General features: G+C 35.6%; 3 protein-coding genes across 6 annotated transcripts in view; all 3 read right to left on the minus strand.

Moving 5' to 3' along the window:
- Eag (ether a go-go) overlaps positions 1-10600 on the minus strand; it is a 74764-nt gene extending 64164 nt beyond the window's left edge. For both annotated transcript variants that reach the window (XM_071770844.1, XM_071770843.1), the window contains exon 1: positions 9839-10600. The gene's annotated coding sequence lies outside the window, so the exon portion shown is untranslated. The remainder of the gene's footprint in view (positions 1-9838) is intronic.
- Positions 10601-10750: 150 nt separating this feature from the next.
- On the minus strand, positions 10751-16430 carry Gnmt (Glycine N-methyltransferase). Of its 2 annotated transcripts, none has more exons than XM_071770850.1 (5): positions 14754-16430; positions 13057-13420; positions 12069-12204; positions 11805-11925; positions 10751-11718 (listed from the first exon to the last, which is right to left on the minus strand). In XM_071770850.1, exons 2-5 carry the CDS (start codon positions 13388-13390, stop codon positions 11431-11433), a joined length of 879 nt encoding a protein of 292 aa, XP_071626951.1. In that variant the 5' UTR covers positions 13391-13420; positions 14754-16430; the 3' UTR covers positions 10751-11430. The 2 variants fall into 2 exon arrangements, with proteins under 2 accessions (XP_071626951.1, XP_071626950.1); XM_071770849.1 differs by having other exon boundaries at positions 13057-13448.
- Positions 16431-16572: 142 nt separating this feature from the next.
- Positions 16573-18943, minus strand: LOC139808642 (zinc finger protein 706). Of its 2 annotated transcripts, none has more exons than XM_071770852.1 (3): positions 18820-18943; positions 17828-17972; positions 16573-17754 (listed from the first exon to the last, which is right to left on the minus strand). In XM_071770852.1, exons 2-3 carry the CDS (start codon positions 17969-17971, stop codon positions 17665-17667), a joined length of 234 nt encoding a protein of 77 aa, XP_071626953.1. In that variant the 5' UTR covers position 17972; positions 18820-18943; the 3' UTR covers positions 16573-17664. The 2 variants fall into 2 exon arrangements, with proteins under 2 accessions (XP_071626953.1, XP_071626954.1); XM_071770853.1 differs by lacking the exon at positions 18820-18943 and adding an exon at positions 18342-18708.
- Positions 18944-23468: the final 4525 nt, after the last annotated feature.

The following is a 23468-nucleotide window of genomic DNA, read 5'->3' on the forward strand; positions in this document are numbered from 1 at the left end:
AAGACAGTCGAAGTTCTTCGCGACAAACATACATAAATCGTGACTTGCCGAGAAAAACAGTCAAAATTTATTCTTTATATTTTATAAGATTCAAATAATTAGATTAGAAATTGCATTTTTTTGCAAAAGGATTACTCAAACTATTGAAGAAAAGTTATCCAAGTGCTAGTTGACTAGGCGGGTTAGATGGATGCCAAGATGTATGCCGGAGAGAAGAAGCTCGAGTGTCGTTATGAGTCCTCGAGTCAAAGAAAAGTCTGTCTCTTAAGTACCCCGAGACCATCATGAATCTTATTAGCTCTATTATTATTATTAAAGTAGAATGCTTTCTACAATAAATACGTAGTAAAAATTAAATTTGCAGATAACAGGTAGGATAATAAAAATAAATAACATGCAATATCAATCATTCTTTTAAAAATATTTGAATGAAACAATGTGTCGTATTATTGAATTCTTCTCGCCATCACATGCGCACCCCTATGATTATTTTAATCCAGAAATTACTAAGAAATTGCTATTACTGTATAAACGTGATAAATGTTTAGTAATAAAAACAAACGTAAACATTCAAGCAAGTTTGAATCCGTGATAATTTATACACTTATATTTAGCATTTGGTATATAAAGGCTCAGCTTATGTTTTTTTAAGTTAATTTTTCGAAAACGGCCAAAAACAGAATGTTGACTCTTTGCAACCTCGACACCGTTGTCTCGATATCTCATCGTCGGTGTCCTCGTCGTTATGTGACATTTCCAATTTGTCCCAGTTTACAGGATAAATGTACTTATGCCTCGCGTGCAGGCAAATGTTACCAATATTAGAAAAGAGAGGCCGAGTTTGCCCGGATTTACAAGAATTCTAATATCGCCCGAAGGTCGACCTAAAGTGGAAAAGTAGTTCGTACACGATCGATTAACTTAGTTTCGCGTTAAAAAAACCTGAATCGACATAAGGACGCAACGACGAGATGTTTGTATTACATTGCACATAATAATCAAATAAAAAAATCCTTTTTATGATATTAGAAATGAACTTTTTAGATTTTATTCTATGACAAATGCCGCGTAAATCATTGGGATACACTTTATGTTCTCGTATATTTTTTACATATTTTTAAAATCCCTAAACGCGACAATATATGCGGAATCAACTGCATTAGATCTTGAACATTTTGTTGGTTACCTCTATTCTAATTCAACATTATTCGATAATAGGGATAATATTATAGCCATTATTTACAATTTCGAAATTTTAATAGAGTTGGACAAAGTAACAATCGATATAGATATATACAAAAATTTTAGTAACTGTAAATACTCAACATTATTAAAATTTTGATGCATGTCTGAGAAAGCAATGTATTCTTAAATTTTTTATCATTTTTATACTTATTGTTAGTAGGATAAAGTAAGAATTTTAAGACGGAAAAAAAGAGATATCGCTTTTAGTGTAATAGTATTATGGCAAATATAAAAAAAAAAATATGAAATTTTCTCTTTATATTATTTTCTTTTTTAGTTTTTTATACACCTTCGTCGAACACAGAATAAGCACGTATTGTAAGTATGTCTACTACACACTATATGTTAAAATTCTAGTGAATTTTAAGATTCACACATGATACATGCTTCGATTTCACACATTTGTTCGATATTTATATTTATCCACCGTATTATCTACCGTACCTTTAATTTTAAGATTCAGCATCAATTATTATTATGTTAATAGCATTAACAAAGAATGTCTAGTTTAATCACGCAATTTAACTTATATCGAGAGTGCACTAGAAGAAGCGTAAGTTATATATAGTATAATACAAAACGTTCATCGTCATTGGAACGTTTTTGGCACGGTAGCACGGTACTACGCTTTACTAGCCTTTTTCATCTTCTCTGGAGATCGATCGATCCGCGTCGTATTTTTCTTAATTCGTGGTCCACGCATCATCATCGTCTATATGTACCCGCGGAATGACCCCGTTGAGACGAGCCGCGATCGTTGAATAAGCTTATGGCAAAGTACAACGTAAGAAAATTCAGCGAGTGCGAGCAATTGTTAAATACGTACATTTGCACAATTCCGCGTTACTGATTTTTTGGAAACTACAATATGCAATATACCATTTTCTAAATCATTCTAAAGTAAAATAAGAACTGAGTGAAATACATTATATAGAATATTAAATTAATTAACGTATTAAGCTTTATTATGTGGTTAATTTGGGGTATATTTTGATTCTTTGATTTTAATTATACGATTACATCGGCAATTATTCACACATCAGTTTATAAGATTATCGACGAGAATGATAGAATGGACGAACAAGTAAATGGATAAATATAAAAGCGTGGAAAAGCACGATGTTCAATGTCTTGAAGTTTGAAGTATTTAAAAACCTTAATAAGTTAGGAAAAGATCTTTACACATAGCTGATCTGTATAATTGACTCATAAAGAGAACACAAAACGGAAAAGAAGGAACGGCTTCCACACTAAGCTAATAATTGCGCGCATTAATAACGCATTAATCGCGCAAACATTAAAAGTTATTTCCTTCATTATATAACGAGTGTGACGAGATGACTGAATCTTGTTACGGCCCGTACGCCACAAATGCGATCGATAATTAATTAGGAACTTACACCGGCCTACAACTAACAATAAGTAATAGCATATAGCTGTAAATTCGTATAGAATTGATCGCGGATGACAGAAATATGGCTTTCAGTTGTGTCTCCTTTGCCTTTCAATTTCTCCTCCTTATTTTTTCTGACCTTTAAAGTGAAAGCTATGAACCTTCATTCACCTCGTAGACAAGGTTCGATTCATCATTGGCCATGGCAATTACTTTAGCCAAACTATTTTGCTGATATGCTCGAAGAAGCGATCTCTCATTTCGAAGGAGCATATATCGATCGACCTTTCTACACGAAGGGTATGCCTTCCCTTTGCATTTGCCTTACACCAATTGCCAGAAGGTATTTGTCCCATGCTCGAACAATGCTCGCTGAATCGCCTGTTGACATTCAGCAGACTCCTGAACTGCTTAAGCAATAAGGAATCTACCAAGATTATGTCCGATTCTCAAGGAATGTATTTCAGCAATCATAAGTTGAAATAGTTGCTACATAATTCGTGACATAATTATGTAATTTTTTAATAAAAAGTTTTCATAATGTAATTTTATATAACATTACAAGATATTATTCTTAAAAATAATTGAAATTTTTTTTTTATGTATCGATCAAACATTTGTATTGTTATATGAATGTGTTCTGCGTTTGGATTTTTCTTTAATTTTCTTTTACCGATACTTTGTAAGTTAACTCACCAAAACTGCGCTTAAGCAGAAACTTTCAACAAAGCGTTCCAGTCGATCGCCTAAATTAACGACTCTCAAGACTAACCTGAAACTAGATGGCTGAAAGATTATAAGAATGGAATATATTCGTATTTTGCTTCTTTGCTATAGTTGCAAGAAAAGATCCTTTCAGTCTTTTAAATTTTGCACCACGCGTTTGACGTAGTTTATTTTATACATAAGTAATATTGCAGAGTTCTTCAAAGTTCGGTTTAAATAGTTTTTCGATTTTGTTGTCCAAAATACCTCAACATAAAATATCTAACTTGAAATTCTTCCTAATTTTCAATCAATATGATGTAACGCAAAAATGGACAATTAAATATTAATAATAAAAAACCTAAATTCCTATAATTCTTCAAAAACAAAGTGTGCTACAATATTAGCAATCTTTAATATATTACTTTATGTTGTAAAGTACTGATTCTCGTTTTTTTTGTTACAAATTAAACACATGAAAGTAATGTGTGTGTGTGTGTGTGTGTGTATTATCATGTATTATCACATGCATATAACATTAATAATTACAGTTTTATACCATCTTGTTTAGAATAGTGATATAATTAATAACTGGTAATGATTATCTATAATTATGTTATTTTTGCTATATATATATTATACAAGGTGAGTTTTATTTCGTGTGCTAATTATCTTCGCCAATTATTTCAGAAAGTATTGGTTTATTGGAAAAATGTTTCAGATAAAAGTTTGAGGGTTCAAAGGGGGTCAATAGACAATCTTATTAGATTTTGGGTCCGAAGCCTGTGTTAAATCCAGTAGGGCTCAAGTCAAATTTTTTAAATAAAAACCCCCCATTAAAAAAATTTAACTTGGGATTCTACTGGATCGAACAAGAGTCCCGGACCCAAAATCTAATAAGATTATTAGCTCTCTCTGAACCCTCCAACTTTTATTAACTTTTATAAACATTTTTCCAATAAACCAATACTTTCCGAGATAATTGATGGAGATAATTGGCACAACAAAATGAAAAACTCACCCTACATATATATTATATATGTTTTCTTAGAATATTCACATCTATCGCTTAAAATTGGAAGTATTTGTCTGCTTATTATACTTTGTATATCGATTATGTTACGAATGGCGTGTCTCTGAACGTTGTGGGAATAAAACATGTCATAAAATTCTTTTAGCACCGGAATGTAACAAAGATGATCTCGTTTCGTGTGAAGAAGGTGGTCAGATTAATATCTTTACGAAACCCAAGTCAGAGACTTTGTTATCTTTCCGATAATCCGATGTCGTTTGAGAACGCGTTGCTTCTAACAATAATTGCTACTGCTGGCGATGTCACACCGAGCTAAATAACGTCGCGTTTCGTGGCGCAAAACCCAGAGAAGTAGGGAAACACCGAAAAAGTTGAATTACAATTCCGATGACCTTCGGAAAGAATGGAAGAATCCACGGTGCCGAGACTGCTGTCGGCGTCTGCTGTCGTCGTTTTGACCTCCTACATAAAAACGCTTCTTACTTCTTATTCTACACGCTTTGTGTAGAATAACGCGAATTTGATTTAGCATTTAAGTATGCGATGAATTTACTAGTCGACTGTCACGAGAATGCGTTGTAAAGGAAAGAAAAATGTAAAACGGGACAATAGAAAGATATCATAAAATATCGTTTACTGACAAAAACTGAGAAAGTAGATAAGTACGCGCTATTCGATTAAAGTTTTATTCATCTAGAGAGCAAAAGAAAGAAATGATACAAACATGCAATTCTTGTAAATAAATGAGTCCAAGTATATACATTTTACAGTAAAAACGTTAAAACATAATGTGTTTATTATACGTGTGATGCTGTATCAGTGTTAATCCATGGATCGGCTCGTCATCACAAAGATTGATATGTGAAATATTCGCAGATTAAGATTACGTACAGTTGTCATAGCAAAGACAAATAGCTCGCTAGATTAAGTTATACAGAGTCAAACTAGAAAAAGTGCGGTCAAAACATGAAATGTAAAATACGTTCTACATGTTCCGAAAATGAAACTCACTAAATTCTCAGTTTTTTTATTTTTCCTTTGTAATGCACTTGGCCTATTTTCAGACACGATCCGATATTTGAATGACATGACGCTCATGCAAAAAATTGCACCCTGCAGCGTTATACAGCGACTTCGCGTCCGCGTCCACACTAAAAATTCGCGATCATATAAATACACTCCTCTATTTTCTCCGCTCTTTTATATCGTCCACAGTTTTAACAGACTTTTATACAATTTGTTTCTTATAGTGCCGTTTTACTGTTTATAGAAATTAAAATCCAATTTTCGATTGACATAATATATATTCTTCAAATTAGCTATATTAATTAGAATCATTTTATTTTACAAATTAACGAAATATTACACGATTAGTCAAGAAAAGAAATATTTCATGCAAAAAGATTTTTGAAATTTTTACATCTTATAAATGCTTGCATCATAGGTAATTTAAGAAAGAAAATAACGATATATAGGGTGAATCATTAAAGGTGTTACAGGCTAATATTTTTTAAATTGTACGAGATATGAAACTAATTTTTCAGCGATTGTTTGGTATCGAAACGGACATTGTGTAATTAAGTCAATTTTTTTCGTTCGCTTCGATACCAAACAGTTGCGAAAAAATAAGAATTTCATATCTCGCTTAGTTTCAAAAATATTAGCCTGTAACACATTTAGTGATTCATCCTGTTTATATATGTATAAGTAAGACTATAAAAATGATTCATATGACATTAATATAATATATAATACATATGTTATTATATTAATTCAACATATCTAAACAGAACAAAACAGGACAGAAGTAACAAAATTATATCCCTAGATCAAAATCTACTGGAGGGGGCGGTGGACGAATCATTGCGCTACCCGCTGCCCCCTCACTTAAACGTGCCGAGAGGGACGCCCGCGGGGTTTTAGCCGGTAAAAATCCGGCACTCCCCTCGTCTTTTCCCGGAGGCGAGGGGGTCTTCCCCTTCTTGAAGGGGCTACTGGGCAAATCGGGCTTCGGCCTGAGATCCCAGTAGTAGAAGATTTCCCCGCGTTAAAAAAAAAAAAAAAAATCAAAATCTACTAGGTTTATAGTATAGATAAAGGAAGAAATGTTAAAAAGTGTGAATGAATTACAAAATGTATTACATCGATAGCGAGAAAGAAAAGAGAACTGCTGAGTTTAACTATGATATGTATACTTACTATACATACTATGTTGACGAACTTATAAAACCGAATCAATAGTGTGTAACGGATAGATGATAAAACGTGAAAGATAAAATTGGAGATATTTCTTTGTATGAAAAAGCTAGTATGATAGTAAAGGGCAAACGAAAACATCGAGCGGAAAAGCTCGTGAGGATTTTCTCCTCGCTTAATCGATAGAAACTGAATGAAAGTCCAGGAAATTCCTTGTTGCATTTTGTCTTTTAATCAGTCACATCAAATCAGCTCCACTTTTGTCAAACTTTTGCACTTTTAAACATTTTACAACAAATGCAATTATATTTACGAATATAAATTGTTTACACGCGAATTGTTTGCATTTAATATAAATATAGTGTGCGAAAGTTATTCTGTAATAATCTTTGTCCAGCATCGTAAATATTAACATTAAAGTAACAATATTTAAAATTATGTCGAAAGACTAATATTAATTACAAAAATTGATATAAAAAAATAAGAGTAAAAATAAAAAAATATCTTTAAGGAAAATCCACAAAAGAAAAAATAGGTTAAGACGAACTTAATGCGGATATTGGCGAGAATAATTTCTTATTTCTTATTTCTTATTTTAACATTATTATATCGAGAAATTGATATTGCGAGAAATAACATTTCGGCTACCACAGATCAGCACGCGGATCACTGATTCCACATAGATTCGATTAAATCACGAATTCTTTTAATTTCTTATTTAAGAGACTGCATCGGATGCTACCTATCTCTTTTTCCTCTTATGTACGTTTCCATTCGAATATGGTCAAACGATTCATTGCATTTCTTTCGCCAACTTGTCATAGTCGATATACAGAAAAGGAAATAAGGGAATGATCAGAAGCACTTCAAGCACTTAACCAAACATTACTAGAGCGATACATTTTCGAAGAAAATGTTACATTTTTCAGAGAAAATGTCTTTTGATTCACGTCCTTTTTTAACAAAAAAAAATACACTCTATCGTGTCAAAAAAGTAGCTTGAAATTGTATCTATTAATCATATAAGAACGTGATATACGTTAAACGAAACTTAAGTCAGTGATAGATTACTGATATATTAACGACATCGTGTAGATACTTGTAACTCTCAATGAATTACAAGCCACTATAGATCGAGAATATTAAGGTATCAGAGTTCAACATAACAGCTTTAATTGATGAAACTTGGCGGATATCTTTGACTTCCGCATCTTAGTTTCCTTGGAGAGTAAGATTGAGAGACTTCCTATTCAAGCGCAATCGACTATGATGCATTCCGATCTCTGCTAAGCCATCATACTCGACAAGTAAGGGTGGAAACATAAGAATATCATGATGTCTTTCCATATTAGCATACGGGTATGCTACTGACAGCAGTACCGTCATCATTTTCCATTACAAACGTCTTGAATTGCTTACCATACTTATGTGATTTAATGATTGTGCTAAAATTCAATTATTATTGATATTATTGTGAACATGATTGTGAATCAATTGTCAATTACAAAATAGTAATTTTATAATAAATTTCAAACATAAACTATGACAAAAAATCAGAACTAAATCAATTAACAAACACAAACGGAATATTGTTGTCATCATGATTAAATTATATGCGTTAACTGATTTAATGACTCTTATGTATGAAAATACAAGATAGTATTATAATATAATATTAAATTGTGTTTAGCAGCGATCAAAATGAAAAGTTTGCTTAAAACTTACGAATATTCATGAGCATTTTCTTTACTTTTTTAAACAAAGTTTCCCCATTAACAAGACAGATTAACAGATTTGTAAGAAGTGCAGTTTTATAAGAATTGCACTAGTCTCGAGTTCTGTCGTATCCATGTGATGCTGTCAGTGACTGCCATGCGAAATAAAACTAAGATCATTCAATCGTCGACACTTGACAGCCGACAGAACTCGATGTTGCTTATCCGTTCCCATAAAACCGTCGACTACTGAGGCTGCCTCAATTCAACACGTTCAAATACGCATTATATGGAGGGGTAAAAACCAGTGGTCAGTAGGTCAAATTTTTAAAAATATTTTTTCGTGTGCATAGATGCAATTTATATATTGTATAGATTGCATCTATGCACGCGAGAAAAAATTTTAAAAAATTTGCCTTACACCACTATGACTTTTACCCCTCCATATATACATATAATATATTCTCAAAAGTTGAAGAAGTGAAAGCCGATGGTAAACATTTATAATAACATCAATATTCAAAATCGTCGCGATTTTAAACGAAAAATAATTCCTCGTTAAATGATGATGAAATTTTCTGTTCCCGTTTTTATCAAGTTATTAGTTGCTTAATCTTACATTTGTCATTTTTCTTATTTTCGATGTAATTTCTAATATAGGTAACATAACAATGTTAAAATTCATCAAATGAGCAACATATTATATGATCATTAGCTTGATAATTAAGCATCAATCAAAATTAGTAAAACAATGGACGATCGTTTGTGAATCATCATAACGAATATTAGTAGTATAATATATCTTAAATCTATATATATTATCGTATGTATTGTTCAAACAATTTAATATATATATATCAATATCATTAAAAAGATATCATCAATATTCTGTCATATATACTTGAATCAACATTCTTGAGAATACGATTCTGTCTGATAACGTAAATTTAATTTAATTATCCGCATCCTTGTTAATGACAGGCTATTTTGGTCAATATTATTATTCTATGATTTTTCTGTAACACAATCTGAGACGATTTACTTGCAAGCAAGGAAACATCGAGAACTAGAAAGAGAAAGAGATAGTATATATACAGATTCTCCGCGTATTATAACACATTCGTCATCTCACGAGATTACAATTAAGGATTCATCTACTTTCTTGTGCTTCCAGTTTCACCTGTTCTCCAATATATGTACATGTCTCTAATACGAACAAAGCAAGTTATCGCTAGTTACTTATCCCTCCATTAAAAACATTTAATTGGCAGATCATAAATTCTGCCGATCGTTTACTTATATATATCTTTCAATTGAAGGATCATGATTACAGTAAGCGCGATAAATTTTTGACGCCTCACGCCTCACGCAGCAGTTCGGGACCGAGCAAGAACGATCGTTTCGAGCTAGGTCACATGCCACGCGGCGCGACCGTTATAGACCCGTTTCTCGATAAGCTTTATAACGTCAAGTCGGCGCATATCAGGCGCAATCGGAGCGGTTGGAGCAAATCGAGCAATCGCGATCCGATCTTGCCATATAATCGCGTACCAGTAGCACGTATATTATTGTTCCTTGTCTTCGAGTTCCTTATCTCGTCGAGTTCCTATGTCGTCTCGTAGGAGGGTGGTTCCGTCCATCGCCTCTCTGGATCGTATCGTATCCCGAGTCGATCGATCGTCGTGGGGTGCACGCGCGCTGACCGGTTGCGGCACCACGTTCCCACACAAAAATTGCACAAATCGCACCCGATACGTATATCTTGGTGGCAGATAGGAGAGATACAAACACTGTGTTCAAGTAACAAATTATCCGCGAGCCAAAGTTGACCAACCTTTCTCTAAAGGTCAAGGGGAGTAGGGAAAAACCGAATTCGAGTGGAATTTTGTGTGAGAGAACAAGCGTGCGTACGCGCGAATAGATAGATTCCTCCAATTCACCCAAATTCATCCGTTCGGCAGGATGACCGAGTGGAGACTGAGAACTGAGACTCACCCTCACCCTGCGTGATGCCGTGGCGGCGCTGACTACCCCCGAAAGAAGAAACACCATATCCCCCACTCACAGACCCACAACAGCGCGGCGCGTCGCGTCGCGTCGCGGCGCGCAACCCCTGTTGTCTCGCCCTTTTTCTCTAGCTCTAGGCTCTAGCCCGCCGTGACGCGTCGTCGTCGAATTTCTCCTTCAGCTAGTGATACCGAAAAAGCCGACGCGTAGAAAACGGGTCCGATTAACGCCAAGTCGAATTACATTGGGTTTGATTGGTTTTGTAATCTGATGACAAACCAACCATTGACTCGTTTACAGCTAAAAGCCGGTCAGTGTAACTACCAGATGTAGCGATAGCCGCGAGCAATTTCCACGCTTGATGGAACCTTTTCACTGCCAAGGGGATGCACGTGACCCGCTGACACATGAAACGCGCAACACGAAACTCAGTAATATAGATAAACGCAAACTCAATTCGAATGGTGATCGTGATTAACCACGAACAAAATGTAATATTTACTTCGATATCAAACACAAAGAGTATTAACAATTTTTCTTTGTAATATGTGTTTCAGTTTTTTTCGTGTTAATTCTTATTGTTAATTATTATTGTCGTGTTAATTATTATTGTCCTTATAAAATAGTGAAAACTAGTGAAGTTACTAGTGAAAACAATATTAACAAAGCTAACACAGAGAGAGCATTCGAGATAAATACACAATTCAATTATTCGCTTTCATTAGAAATGCCTCTAAGAAAAATGAGTATTGTTTAACGAAATGAACAGTGTTTTTTGAATGGATTTAAACAAAAATACATCTAAAAGGCAAGCGAAGAACAAAGTTGCAATTTCCTCCGAGAAATTCTCTCATTGACGATTAAGTTTCAGAAACTTTCTGAATCTTAAAACGGGAGCTTTTTCAAAATAATCTGCATTCTCTACACTATATTTTCTAGAATCGTGAAACTTATTCACTTGTTCAAGATTCATGCGCGGCGCGCGAAATTCTCGTGATTTCATGAACCTAATTGATTCAACACATTCTACGTCGAATATCATTCTGTATGCGAAACGTTTGTTCCGAAAAACTGATGATATCATTTAAAAACAAAAGTCACGTAGTTACAGTGACTGTCTATATCGATGTCTCACTTTAACGTTGCTTTTCCAGTACGTGGATGTAAAACCCGGGTTGGTCGACCTGATTGAGCGGTTTAAAGTCACCGTAAATGGTGTGTTTCGCCCCGTGGTTGAATGTCTCGGTTAGCATGTCGCGGAAAATTGTCAATCTATGAGGATAATATGACAGCCTGAATTCGCTAATATATTCGGGATTGTCATTGTCTTCCTCATCCAGAGCGATCATATAATCCATAATAACAATCTTTGGTTTTCCGGAAACAAAAAGCACTGATGTCTTGATGTCCGTCATACGCTGACTCTGCAATACGAAAAGTTGGCAGTTTTTAACGTAAAATTTTCCCAAATAATGAAAGAGTGTAATATTTTCTTCTAATGTTCACTTACATTATAATATATGCATTTTGAAGGAGTTTGACCGGTGTTGATGATGTAATCGTAATTCCTGTGATCGATGAGCAGTAAGCCTCCCGGCTTTACACAACGTTTGAAATTCGCCAAAGCTCGTCTAGAATAATCAAATATTGTATAAATAATTGACATATATTAATCCATCAAGTTTTCAGATTTCGCAAGTTTGAGAACCAATGCTCCGAAATATCAACCAAAGATAATCTAATCTAATACGATCTAATATGATAAATTTAATACCTCTGCTCTCTCTGATCACCGAAAGAATCGGGCATGTGAGCGAAACTGTTTCCCAAACATATAACGGCATCGAAGCCTTCTCCAATGAGATGGCTAATATCGCTGGGTAGAGTTAGCCAATTCGCTTCTTCGATCACTGCCACAATCGAAAATGATAATCATTGTAAAGGTGTCTCAGCAGTCTCAGCAGAGACTTATAAAATTCTCTTAAATTAGACGTCGACAATAAAATCTTTGCTTTTTTTCTTATAGACTTTTCGTTAGGACTTTGTTGTGAATATAATTCCTTAATACTCTAAAAATTAAAAATATCTAAAACTCCAATAATTAAAATAGTTCGTTAATTATTATTAGTATAACTTTTGATATTATTATTTGCTTCAATTTTGTTGACATATAGATAATTCTCATTTTCAGTTTAATATATGTGATTGAAATCACAAGGCCGAAGGCTAGCAAGCTAGAAAACGAAATGTCGCGATTGACCTTTGCTGATAAGCAAGATCCTTTCTTTCTATACTTCTATTACTGATAAAGCAATCCAGTTTTAAGTATAACGATAAGCAGTCCGGTCATCCGGTGACTGTTTTCGAGCGATATATTACCGCGTGCTTTAAACTGCTTTATCTGGTTTTGATTTCACAATGATCATGTAAATATATGTATATGTATTGTGTATAAATAACATTTTGTTAGATTGTGTAAACCCATACGCGTTAACAATAACAACTTTTATCGATACGCAAAAAGACCATCGAAATGCACTCAATGTCTTGCATTGTTGCAACATTCACTTAAATCTTCAGAGCCAAAACTCTTTTGCGTCAACACGTTATTTCGAGTTTCTGTGTGAAATGATTAACGCTTGTTTTTCTCTTCACATTTCGCAGAATATCTTCCGCGTTTTATCTTTCTTTAATTTTTCTCAGATCTTTTTAAGCATGAAAAATCGAATCCTATTGAAATATCAAACGTCCAACTTGCTCACCCCAGTTGTCAAAGGCAGGCTCCTTTCTACGATCCCATCTGGATTTTAGCGCGTACTTGAGCATTTTGTCAGATGCATCGACGCTGACGACTTCGAAACCCTCTTCCAGCAGCATCACGGAGTCGACGCCGGTACCGCAGGCGACATCCAATATTCGATGACATCCCTTCTGCCGCAGTAGCCCTACCAGGAAGTCCCGATAGTTTTGCGTACGTTGTTTCTTGTCGCCGATGAAAACCTCCCAGACCTTTGCCGCTTTGCCGTCCGCGTACTGATCCCTGACACCCTCGGCTGCCGTACCGAGGGAACGGGTACGAAACACGGAATCCACCATCGCGAGGGAATGAGACACCTTACGATAGAACTATGGAACCAACGCGGTATAAATTGTACTGTGAAAACAAAAATATGTTGAAAAGAATTAACTTATTAAAAAGAAATCGTACAGTTTATGTCGCTATTTTGCCTTTGTCGTTTCAATCACTATTTCTTAGTCATATGCATAAAATAGCGAGTATTTTATATCTTTTTTCATTATTCTTTTCATTATTTTTTTCTCTTGTGACTATATTTGCTCGACTACACACATGCATGTAGATTATTTAATCCCGATTATAATTATCGTACCCATAATTTCAATTGACTACTTTTCATGTTGTCCCACGTTAACTATTTGTTACTGCTACATGTTAACTGCTTTTTTAAATGAAACCAAGATTAATCGCGCATTCTGGCACAAATTCTTATCTACAAGAGTGACTTCGCCAGATAGCTTCGTCAGCACGGTGTTTCGCATAAATTATTGTTATCTCGCGTAATGTTATCAAGGGCTTTTGACATAAGTCAAGCGTGCAATAGGTTTATACCGAGGGCAAATGAAAGAAGGGTGACCTCTCCTTCCCATGTTATCCGATGCCACGTGCCCATTGAGAATAATTCCGTCGTCTCTTAGCATTTTCTATTTACACCTTGATTGAGCGCGGGCGACGATCTCGGTGCACAAGATTAAACGCGGAAGCGGTCGCGTAATTAAACGTGTTAATGATGCAACTCCGCGTCACCGGAATCCAAGCAGTGACAGTGCAGCGGAAGGAATATTCATTGTAACAATCAATATTAATATATACATGATAATGGCTCTCGATGATAATTTTGATATAACAACTACTCTGCGACTATTCAATATGATACATTTGATAATTGATAACGTCAGATTGATGAAATCGTCAAATTATTCGTACAGTCTTAAATGTCGCGATAATTTATTTTTATTGATTGATGGATCGTTCGGCTATATGTATAGTTTGACTTTTAGCGCAAATCGTTCAAGTGAATTATAGAAATGAATAAAGGCATGAAAGAATAACTTTCCAATTTTTAGCTGTCATCATCGCTTACTTTATATTCTTCTTTTTTCTTTATTTCCTAATAATTCGCAAATTAAATCTCGGTTCACAATTACAGAATACAAATGTATATATATTTAAAAAGTTCAATAATCTCTTTCTAACTCACTTTTTTAACAACTTGGGAAAAATCTAAATTTACTTAAACTACAACGATAAAAAATGAATAGAAATTGGCGCAAATTTAAATTTAACTTTCACACTTTTTCTTCTTAAGAAAAATATGGATCAAGCCGCTTATTTGCATTTTTGAACTTGTTATTTCCTCCTCTCTTATACGAGATACCGTACCTTCAATTCAACGACGACGAAACCGTACAGCTCTCGTTCGACACTGAATATTAATACGAAAACCGCACACTACACGTAAATGAAAACTGCCGCGATGATATAGCAATCGCCGCATTTATATACGCTATCGGCTATGATGTATATAAGAGTCGGTGCGATAACGCGAACTCATACACTAATGTGCTAATATGACTCTATCACTGGATTACTTCTCAATATGATGTAAGTTTTCGCGCGATGCCGACGATTCGGTTTAATAACATTAGATAAAAGCGAACGACCCCAACCAATCGCGACGATCGTGACATCCTCTGACTTTGAAGAACATTTTCGTAGATACAATCCCGAGACTCGCCGCGCCGAGATTGCGATCGTGAGTCGCCAATTATAAGCAATATTCGAGCAATTAGCAAGTGCTCCTTCACTTTGTATTCAAGCGTCAATTAAATATCGCTAGTCATCCTTGCAACTCGCGTTCTCTCTTCGCAATCGATCAGTATTCAATACTAATGCTCCTATTCTTATGATCACCTTTTTCACGTATACAACGAATCTTTTTCAGACAACACGCACGTCTAAAAGACGCATGTCTTAAGACATCTAAAAGTTGTCCTTTAACATTTTCTAAAACACATGTACAGATATTACATCATCTATAACATAAATAACATTTATCGACTAAAATCTAAAATACATATGACGTGACCAATTGATATAACATAGCCCAAAGTCTAAATATATACATAGCCATAAAAATATTTACACCAGCGAATTTAGTAGATACTCATTGTCAGATATTTTGCATTATATATATATAGTGACACATTTAGTGACACAGTTAAGGCAAAGCTGTTCGAAAACGCATTAACAAAGAAGAAGAAGAAGAATATGACAGAAGCTGGAATCATTTGAGAGATACATTATTGATATATCAATGACTTAATATCTATTATAACTTTGCTAACAAAATTCTCCACAATCTCAGTTGTAATTTATAGACTGTCATCGAAGTTATGTAAATATTATATTAAATTATTTATATACACTGACTTATCAAGTAACGCTAGTTCGTCTTTCGTATTTTTCTTCTTGTTAACGCGTTTCCCTATTAATGTATTTTACAATATGTCCAAAAATGTCGAAAGCTTCGGAAATTGTTGGAAAAAATGACCTCTCATTAGGTGGAGCCACTCAGAGATATTGCCATCACTATATTTAAATAATTATTCCCTGTAGTACAATCAACACTAGTCTTAGCATTAAATTGTAGCATAAAAACTTAGCTCAACTCGTAATCTCTATTGCCTTTATTTGATTTCTTAATCCGTTGAGCCCTTGATAAAATTTTAATTTTAATTTATTTAATTATGCTCGCTGTATCAATCACCATTTCAGTGCGTTCTGTTTTATTTCTGGCCCAAAAGCTAATTATAATGTGCCGGTTACTTTGCTACATGACTGTAATAATCGACAGACTTTTATCACGAAATTGTACAATCATTGTGCGAATATCGTTGGTAATATCATTATCTGAGAAATACGTTGCAACGCAGAGTTTATTATACGTCATCATTACACCGTCATCATTATCAAGAAAACGCATTCTGATATGACGCAAGTGATGACTCGCAAGTTGATGATGTAGCGATAGCGAACAAATAAAACTGCAAAAGATAATCGCGATCGATCCGAATGTGTACTTTCATAACATTTGCGCAATATGTGTGTAATGAAGTTTCAATGTTAAAACAGACGTTTCGTTCGCGCGTTCGTATTTAAAGAAAGAATTTGCGTTCTGAAATATGTTAATAATATTACATTCGAAGAATAATGGATTCTTTATTGAAGCCAACAGAATATTCTTACATTTCTTATAATAACATAAATACATAACAATGTAGGATGAATCAATTATTCTTAGTTCATTACGGTACTGTAAGTACTACATATTTTACGAGCATATAAAATGCATTATTATTATTTATTAATATTTTCTGTAACAGGAATTATGCGTGTGTCTGTGAATAGCCCGGTATAATGCGAATGACAAGCCCCGTTACAAACAGAAATAAAAATATTTACCTCTACAAACGTGAAGGGAAGGCTGGCTTATGTAATATATCCCCACTTAGATCGTTCTTATTTTAAAGAGCATACAATACAATCAACTATAAATTGGCAGTTGGTCATGTAGTTAAAGACTGTTATGTATCATTCAACCTCTTATAATTTAAAAACTGTTTTTATAAACTTCTACCTTAAAATATACCACAACTATTAATTAAATGCAACAAAGATAATGATAGAAAATAATATTCCTGTCATGAAGTATGGAATTAAAATTTATAATGCGAGAACATTTTTCTATAACGCGCATTCGTTCAAATAGAAATATTTTCAAGCAATAACACGTTATAAAGAACTTGGACAAGAATGCTTTTTTTTAATGTATAAATAATGATTTAATTATTCTTTCTAATCATTTATATTATTCTTATAAATTATCTTCCTTCGTAATAGAATTAGAAAATCGACGATATACTGCGTTTTTCCTTTCGTTAAAATATTTCAGAATTTTGCCATGAAATTTATGAACTTTATTTAGAAATATACACAGAATCTCTCCAGATGTAACGTTTACGTGAAAAGTATTGATTATATGATACGTATGCAAAAACTGTTTACAAATCAAGATTTTCCATAAGTAAATCATCAATTACGCTTAACATTCTGAGTTGTGCACAACAATCTGTTGAGTGCGATAGATTAGTTAAAACACTAACAAGATTTAATTCATTTTCTCAAACTATGCAATGATCAGATGAATGTTGAACTATATCACTTTGTCAGTTGCAGCAAACTTTTCCTGCGTTCTCACCCAATCCCCACTGTAGTACAACAGTTCGTACCCTCATATATTCTTCAAGTCATCTGGCAGTTCATTCTTGGGATGTTTATTTTCAAAGTGTTGCTTGTAAGTCTTAGGATCTGGCATTTGGGCCTGCAAATAAAGAATTTACGTCAAATCTATATAAAGGAGTCTCGAAAAATCCACAGACAACAAAGATTCTGACTTTGCATACGGTACACACGTGCACCAGCGCTTTCTGTGCTGCCTTTTTTTGATCATTGGCACTGTGTCCTTGCTGTTTCTTCAGTTTCGCGCTTTTTTCCGCCGCCTTAGCTTGAGACTGTATCTTCTGCTGTCCACGAGCCATCCTAGAAACAAGAAGAGTCCACAGATAAGCGGGAATGTAATATAAAATATTGGCGATAACAGCACAACTTTGTTTTTCTTCGGAGTTCGTTAACACCACGCGGGATTAAATTTAGAATATTAGCCAACAATACGGATCTAACTAACGGATCTTTACTAGGACAAATTTAACAAATCAATGTAATCATATCCTTCAACGGTTGCTCCTAGGCTCCTAGGACAAGTTGTCTCGAGTTGTCTGTCGAAGTGTCGAGATAGAACGAATTTCTCTCTCTCTCTCTCACTCTCTCTCTCTCTCTCTCTTTCACTGTCTCTTATCTCGTACAGCTATCACTTTTCAAATTAAAATACAGAACCATGTTGTACTGTACCTAGCTGCCGAAACGTGCGTATTTGCCGACCAAGAGTGACAGACTTGCGGAATTAATACTCGCGTCACACAAAATCGTTCACGTGCCTCCCCCGCCGGGATAATCGCGACGCGATCGCTACTTCGGCCCAGACTCCGGAGTAAGACGTAAGGATTGTAAGGTAAGGTCACTTTCGACCGCTGGAAAAAAGTGCAGGGAAAACTTTCTAGGACGAGAGAGAGAATGAGAGAGAAAGAGAAGGAGGGAGGTGCATCTCGCCGCTCGCCGCTCGCCGCGAGAAAGCTCAGAGTCTGTCATATTGTCATCTAGGAGCTGTGCCTGCTGTGCTGGCAAATCTCTCTCTCTCTCTCTCTCTCTCTCTCTCGCAATTCGCAAATCGCAAGGCTTCTCTCTCTCCCTCTCGTCTCTCTTTCCTCGCACGTAAATCACATATCTATCTCATTTCAGGTGCAAATAGCGTAAAATAGTGCAGCTTTACCTATCCGCAGACGGCGAGTACTGCGAGCTGCGAGTAGACGTGCTCGACTCGACGCTCGACTCGACACTCTCGACAGTCTCGACCACTCTCGACACTCGACAGTCAACAATCGACAATTCGACAACGTGCCTTGTTCCACCTTCCACGTTCCGCAGCGTTCCACTTGGGCGATTCAGAGCCGATTTCACAGTCTCACTCTGCATCTCTTTCTAACTGTCCCCCTGGAAAGAGACGAAGAGTGAGTTTAATCGGAGACTCTGAAATCGGCCCTCAGATTTTCAGATACGACTCCCTCATTCTCTCTCCCGTCTTCCGCGGTTCCGCCGTTCCACGACGACCGCGACGGACGCGGAGGCGCGGGCGCGAGCGATGATCGTCGAATGCCGAATATGCCGATTCTTCTCAAGGCTCGAGACTCGCGAGTCGCGACCAGAGGCACTGAGAATGTGAAAATAACACGGCATATTTTTGTTTTAGTAAATTTTAGTTGATGTATGTACGGCCAAGTTTTCGTCGTTCGATTATCAGCGGGCTTGAGACGCGGTTCGCAACACTCGTCTACGGCCAATCGCATCTCTGGAATCGCGAGTTTGGTCGGTACTGTGAATGTACCCTTAGGGTGACAGTACTAGATTCCCGCGTTCTGTTCCGTCTGAATTCTACAATAGCCGTAAAGTATGCGTTAAGACGTAAGCAGTAAGCTATTGACTAATGGGATTTTTACAATCCAAGAATGATCGACTGTAGTTGGTCAATTTTTACTGCTTACGTCTTAAAACATACTTTTACGGCTATTGTAGAATGGGCTTTACTTTTAGAACCAACCACGCAACGCAGAGTGTTGATAAGACGAACTCAACAGTTAATTGTGTCTGCTCACGACTCGCATTGTAGACCCCGCATAAAAGGGGCAATAAGCGAGCATCTATTACAAACCAAAGCAATATAGTTAAAAAGATTATAAGCCCCGCACACACACATTGTGAAAATTAAGAAACAAATCACTATTGGAGTAGACGTGAGACGTGGCGTGTGTCTCGTCGATGCAAACTATTTAACAACATTGCAAAAAGATTTCAACCACCAAATGGCTTAAGAAAAATTAACAAACTTCTTTGATGATAAAAGAAAAAGATATCTCGAAACTTAAACCGATTTTAATAAAGTAGGCGTATATGAAGACACGCCCGCGCTCTCGCTAATCAAAACTATTTAACAATATTATAATAATGTTTAATGTTAAATATTAGTCGTTAAATGGCGTAAGAAAGATTAATAAACTCCATAGATTGCCCAAAAAAATGGATATCTCGAAATTCGAACCGCTTCTAAAGTCAACTTTCATAGTCGCGCGACTCTCGTCGATCACCATTATAAAACAGCATTCTGATGAAAATCATTTTTATTTCATTCTTTTCGAGAGCGAGAGAGCATATATGTGCAATGTCGTTAACAAACGCATGGCATTGTCAACATATACATAGATATTTTTTACGAGATTAGTTTAATGTTGCATATTTTAGTATTCGAAGTCTTCTTTTTCTCGCTGGCTATTAATCGAGAAACTTTATTGGTGAATTTATTAGAAAAAGACATATATACTCTCTCTTTGTATTAAATAACTTTTTCGCGGATCACCGTTATGTTAATTATAGTAGGTATTCTAAAACCTTTTATCGTTGAATATAATAGAACAGAAGATGCTTTGCATCAAAAGACACTTAGCATTTATCATCATACAAATATTTCTCATGATTCGTCTAGTACTGTGCGTCAGAATTTAGCGCTTCGTCTTTTTTACAGATCATTTGTGGCTACACATTTCTCGTTGGCTAGCATTTATGCAACAGCATTCTATAACTCTTTATCGTCTAATCTTGTTCGAGAGAGCATGCCTCACATTAAAGGATACATAAAAATGATGAGATGAATGTATTTCTCGCGATTTGTTTTGTGTCGTTTGTGACATTTCGGACCGTCTACCTTCCTACCGAGCGCGAGCGACGGCATTCGTAGCTCCTTTTTCTCGTTGGCTAGCATTATGCAACAGCATTCTAAAACTTTTTATCGTCTAATATTGTTCGAGAGAGTATGCTTCGCATTAAAGGACACATAACGATATTAAAATAAACGTATTTCTCGAGATATTAAGTCGGTGTCGCGTATATCCGAAGATCGGCGCTCTGAAGTACGATACGCGACACCGACTGAATCTCGAGAAATAAGTTTATTTGAATATTGTTATGTGTCCTTTAATGTGAAGCAGAATGCTGTTGCAAAATGCTAGCCAACAAGAAATGTGTAGCCACGAATACCGTCCGGCGGCTTTCGGTGAAGCTCGAGAAAGTCGAAGCTCTGAAATGTTAAAATAAAATAAAAAGTCGCTCGCGCGTCGATTTCTCGCGCCAAGCCAGCGACACATGGCCTTGACCTACTTTCGACGAGCAGCTGTACATTATTGATTTTCTTTCTAAATGGCCTTGACCTAGATCGCCGACGCCGAGTCCGGACATGCCGGCGCGCGGCGTGCACGACAACGCTACCGTTGTTTTTACTCGGCGAGAACGTCGGCGCGCCGAAAATGCGACAAATGACATTAAAGAAATTTCGAGAAATATATACGTTTATTTTAACATCGCTATGTTGCACCCTTTAATGCGAATCATGCTTAGACGCTAAAGAGTTCGTCGCATTTCGGAGTTTTTCTTTTTCTCCAACTACCGCCCGATAACATTCAGCGTTATTTCTTTCTCGTTCGCTAACATTATGCAACAGCTTTCTAAAATTCTTTATCGTCTATAATTTTATTTGAAAGAGCATGCTTTGTCTGAAGAGGATATATCAATGTAAATATAACGGCATTTTTTAACAATTATTTAATTCCGTACGCTGATGATTTAGGAAACTCCGTTCTTCTCGCCAGTTACCTTTATTCAGTAACGTTTCGAAATTTTTTATTCTTAAATTTGTGATAAGTGTGTCATTTATTAGCACTAACATTGTAATGTTAATATTTTCTTTGTATTTATATTAATCGCTAGTCCGATAAAATCACTAACAGGGTATAACATATTTCAAATAAATAAAAACCTGTTCATGCATACTGTTCATATACCGACAAAATTGATTAATTGGGCGAAAGTTGTCTTGCTTATAAAATAGTAATTGTAATATTTAATTTGTATTTATTAATTAATAAAACAGATTGCATATTAAAATATTTAAAGAACACTTTATTGTTTGAAGAAAACATGTTCATACATTACAGTTGATCCCAATTTGTTATATGTATTGCTAATCTTGCAAAATATGTTGCTATATTTTATGTGCGCGTGAATTCTACATATATGCATATCGCTGTGCACTTGTGTCTTTTAATAAGCAAGGATTATTATTAAATACATTAGTAATTTAGTAAACAATACAATATTAATATCAAATTATTATTAAGTAATAGCGAGAAATATATTATGTATTCGTCGAGACGCTTGAAAGATCATAAAAATTTGAGAAAAATAATTTTGGGTTATGAGGAAAGCGCGAATCTCGAGTTTGGAGTCATCTTTAATTCTTCAGAAATCGCTCCTGTTACGCGGGAAGCATGATGAGCGAGGAGGTTGCATTAGATATTCGAGCAGCGCGCAGCGGCAAAACGAGTTTGCAGTCGTTTGTAATTCCTCAGAAATCGCTCCTGTTACGCGGGAAGCATGATGAGCGAGGAGGTTGCATTAGATATTCGAGCAGCGGCACGCCTACCCCCACTTATTACCCACTGCCGCCATGCCGTCGGAACGGCGCGCGGCCCGGATGCCCCTCCCATGGCCAATCAGAGCGCTGGCGGGTATGCTTAGAGGGGTCAGAGGCTCCCGCGCTCTGACCAATAGCAGCGTGACTAAGCGGAGGCAATGTGGGGAGGCAACACCCTCGTTTAGAATACCTCCGTGAACCTCTTTGCCTAACATGCTATGCTAATACTTTTGTCGATTTAAACGGAGGTTTTGACACCGAGAATCGCCATTTTCGCCAAATCTCTTAATAGAGAATATGTACTTTTAACAATTTTTATTATGTTTCGTGCATCTCACGCGTAATCAAATCCAGCTTTTTCTCTAATTATAAACCGACTTTAAAATACACATTTTGTTGAATTATTGTTCTTTTTATTAATTATATTCGTTTTAATTCCAAATAATTTCCGCGATAAAACATAAGCAAAATAAGATAATCCATAACGCAAATTTTTCTCGAAATAGTATCTTACAATACAAAATAACATTATAATGCAAATAACTTGTTAGCTAATTTATTTGTTTAATTAATACGCAATTATTAACTAATAAAAGCATCATATTAATGTAAAAATCTAAAAAAAATATATTTGTATCTTCTGAAGTCCAACGTCCACGCGCGCGTTATTATCTAAGAAAGCCAATCCTTTCATAAGTGTTTCGCAGAATGCAAATTCTCGTACTAATTCGCATGTGATCCCGATTGCAAATTGCTTGAAATGCACGCAGCATTTGTATTAATTGGCTACATTGCAATTATCGGTGTCGTGTGTCGTTGGCTTAAAAACCGAACCTGAACCTGAACGATCGCGATTTTTTTTTGGTAGGTCGGTACTCTATGGCGCACGTGTACTCCATGGC

This window comes from Temnothorax longispinosus, chromosome 2, assembly GCF_030848805.1.
Source record: "Temnothorax longispinosus isolate EJ_2023e chromosome 2, Tlon_JGU_v1, whole genome shotgun sequence".
NCBI classification, from domain to species: domain Eukaryota; kingdom Metazoa; phylum Arthropoda; class Insecta; order Hymenoptera; family Formicidae; genus Temnothorax; species Temnothorax longispinosus.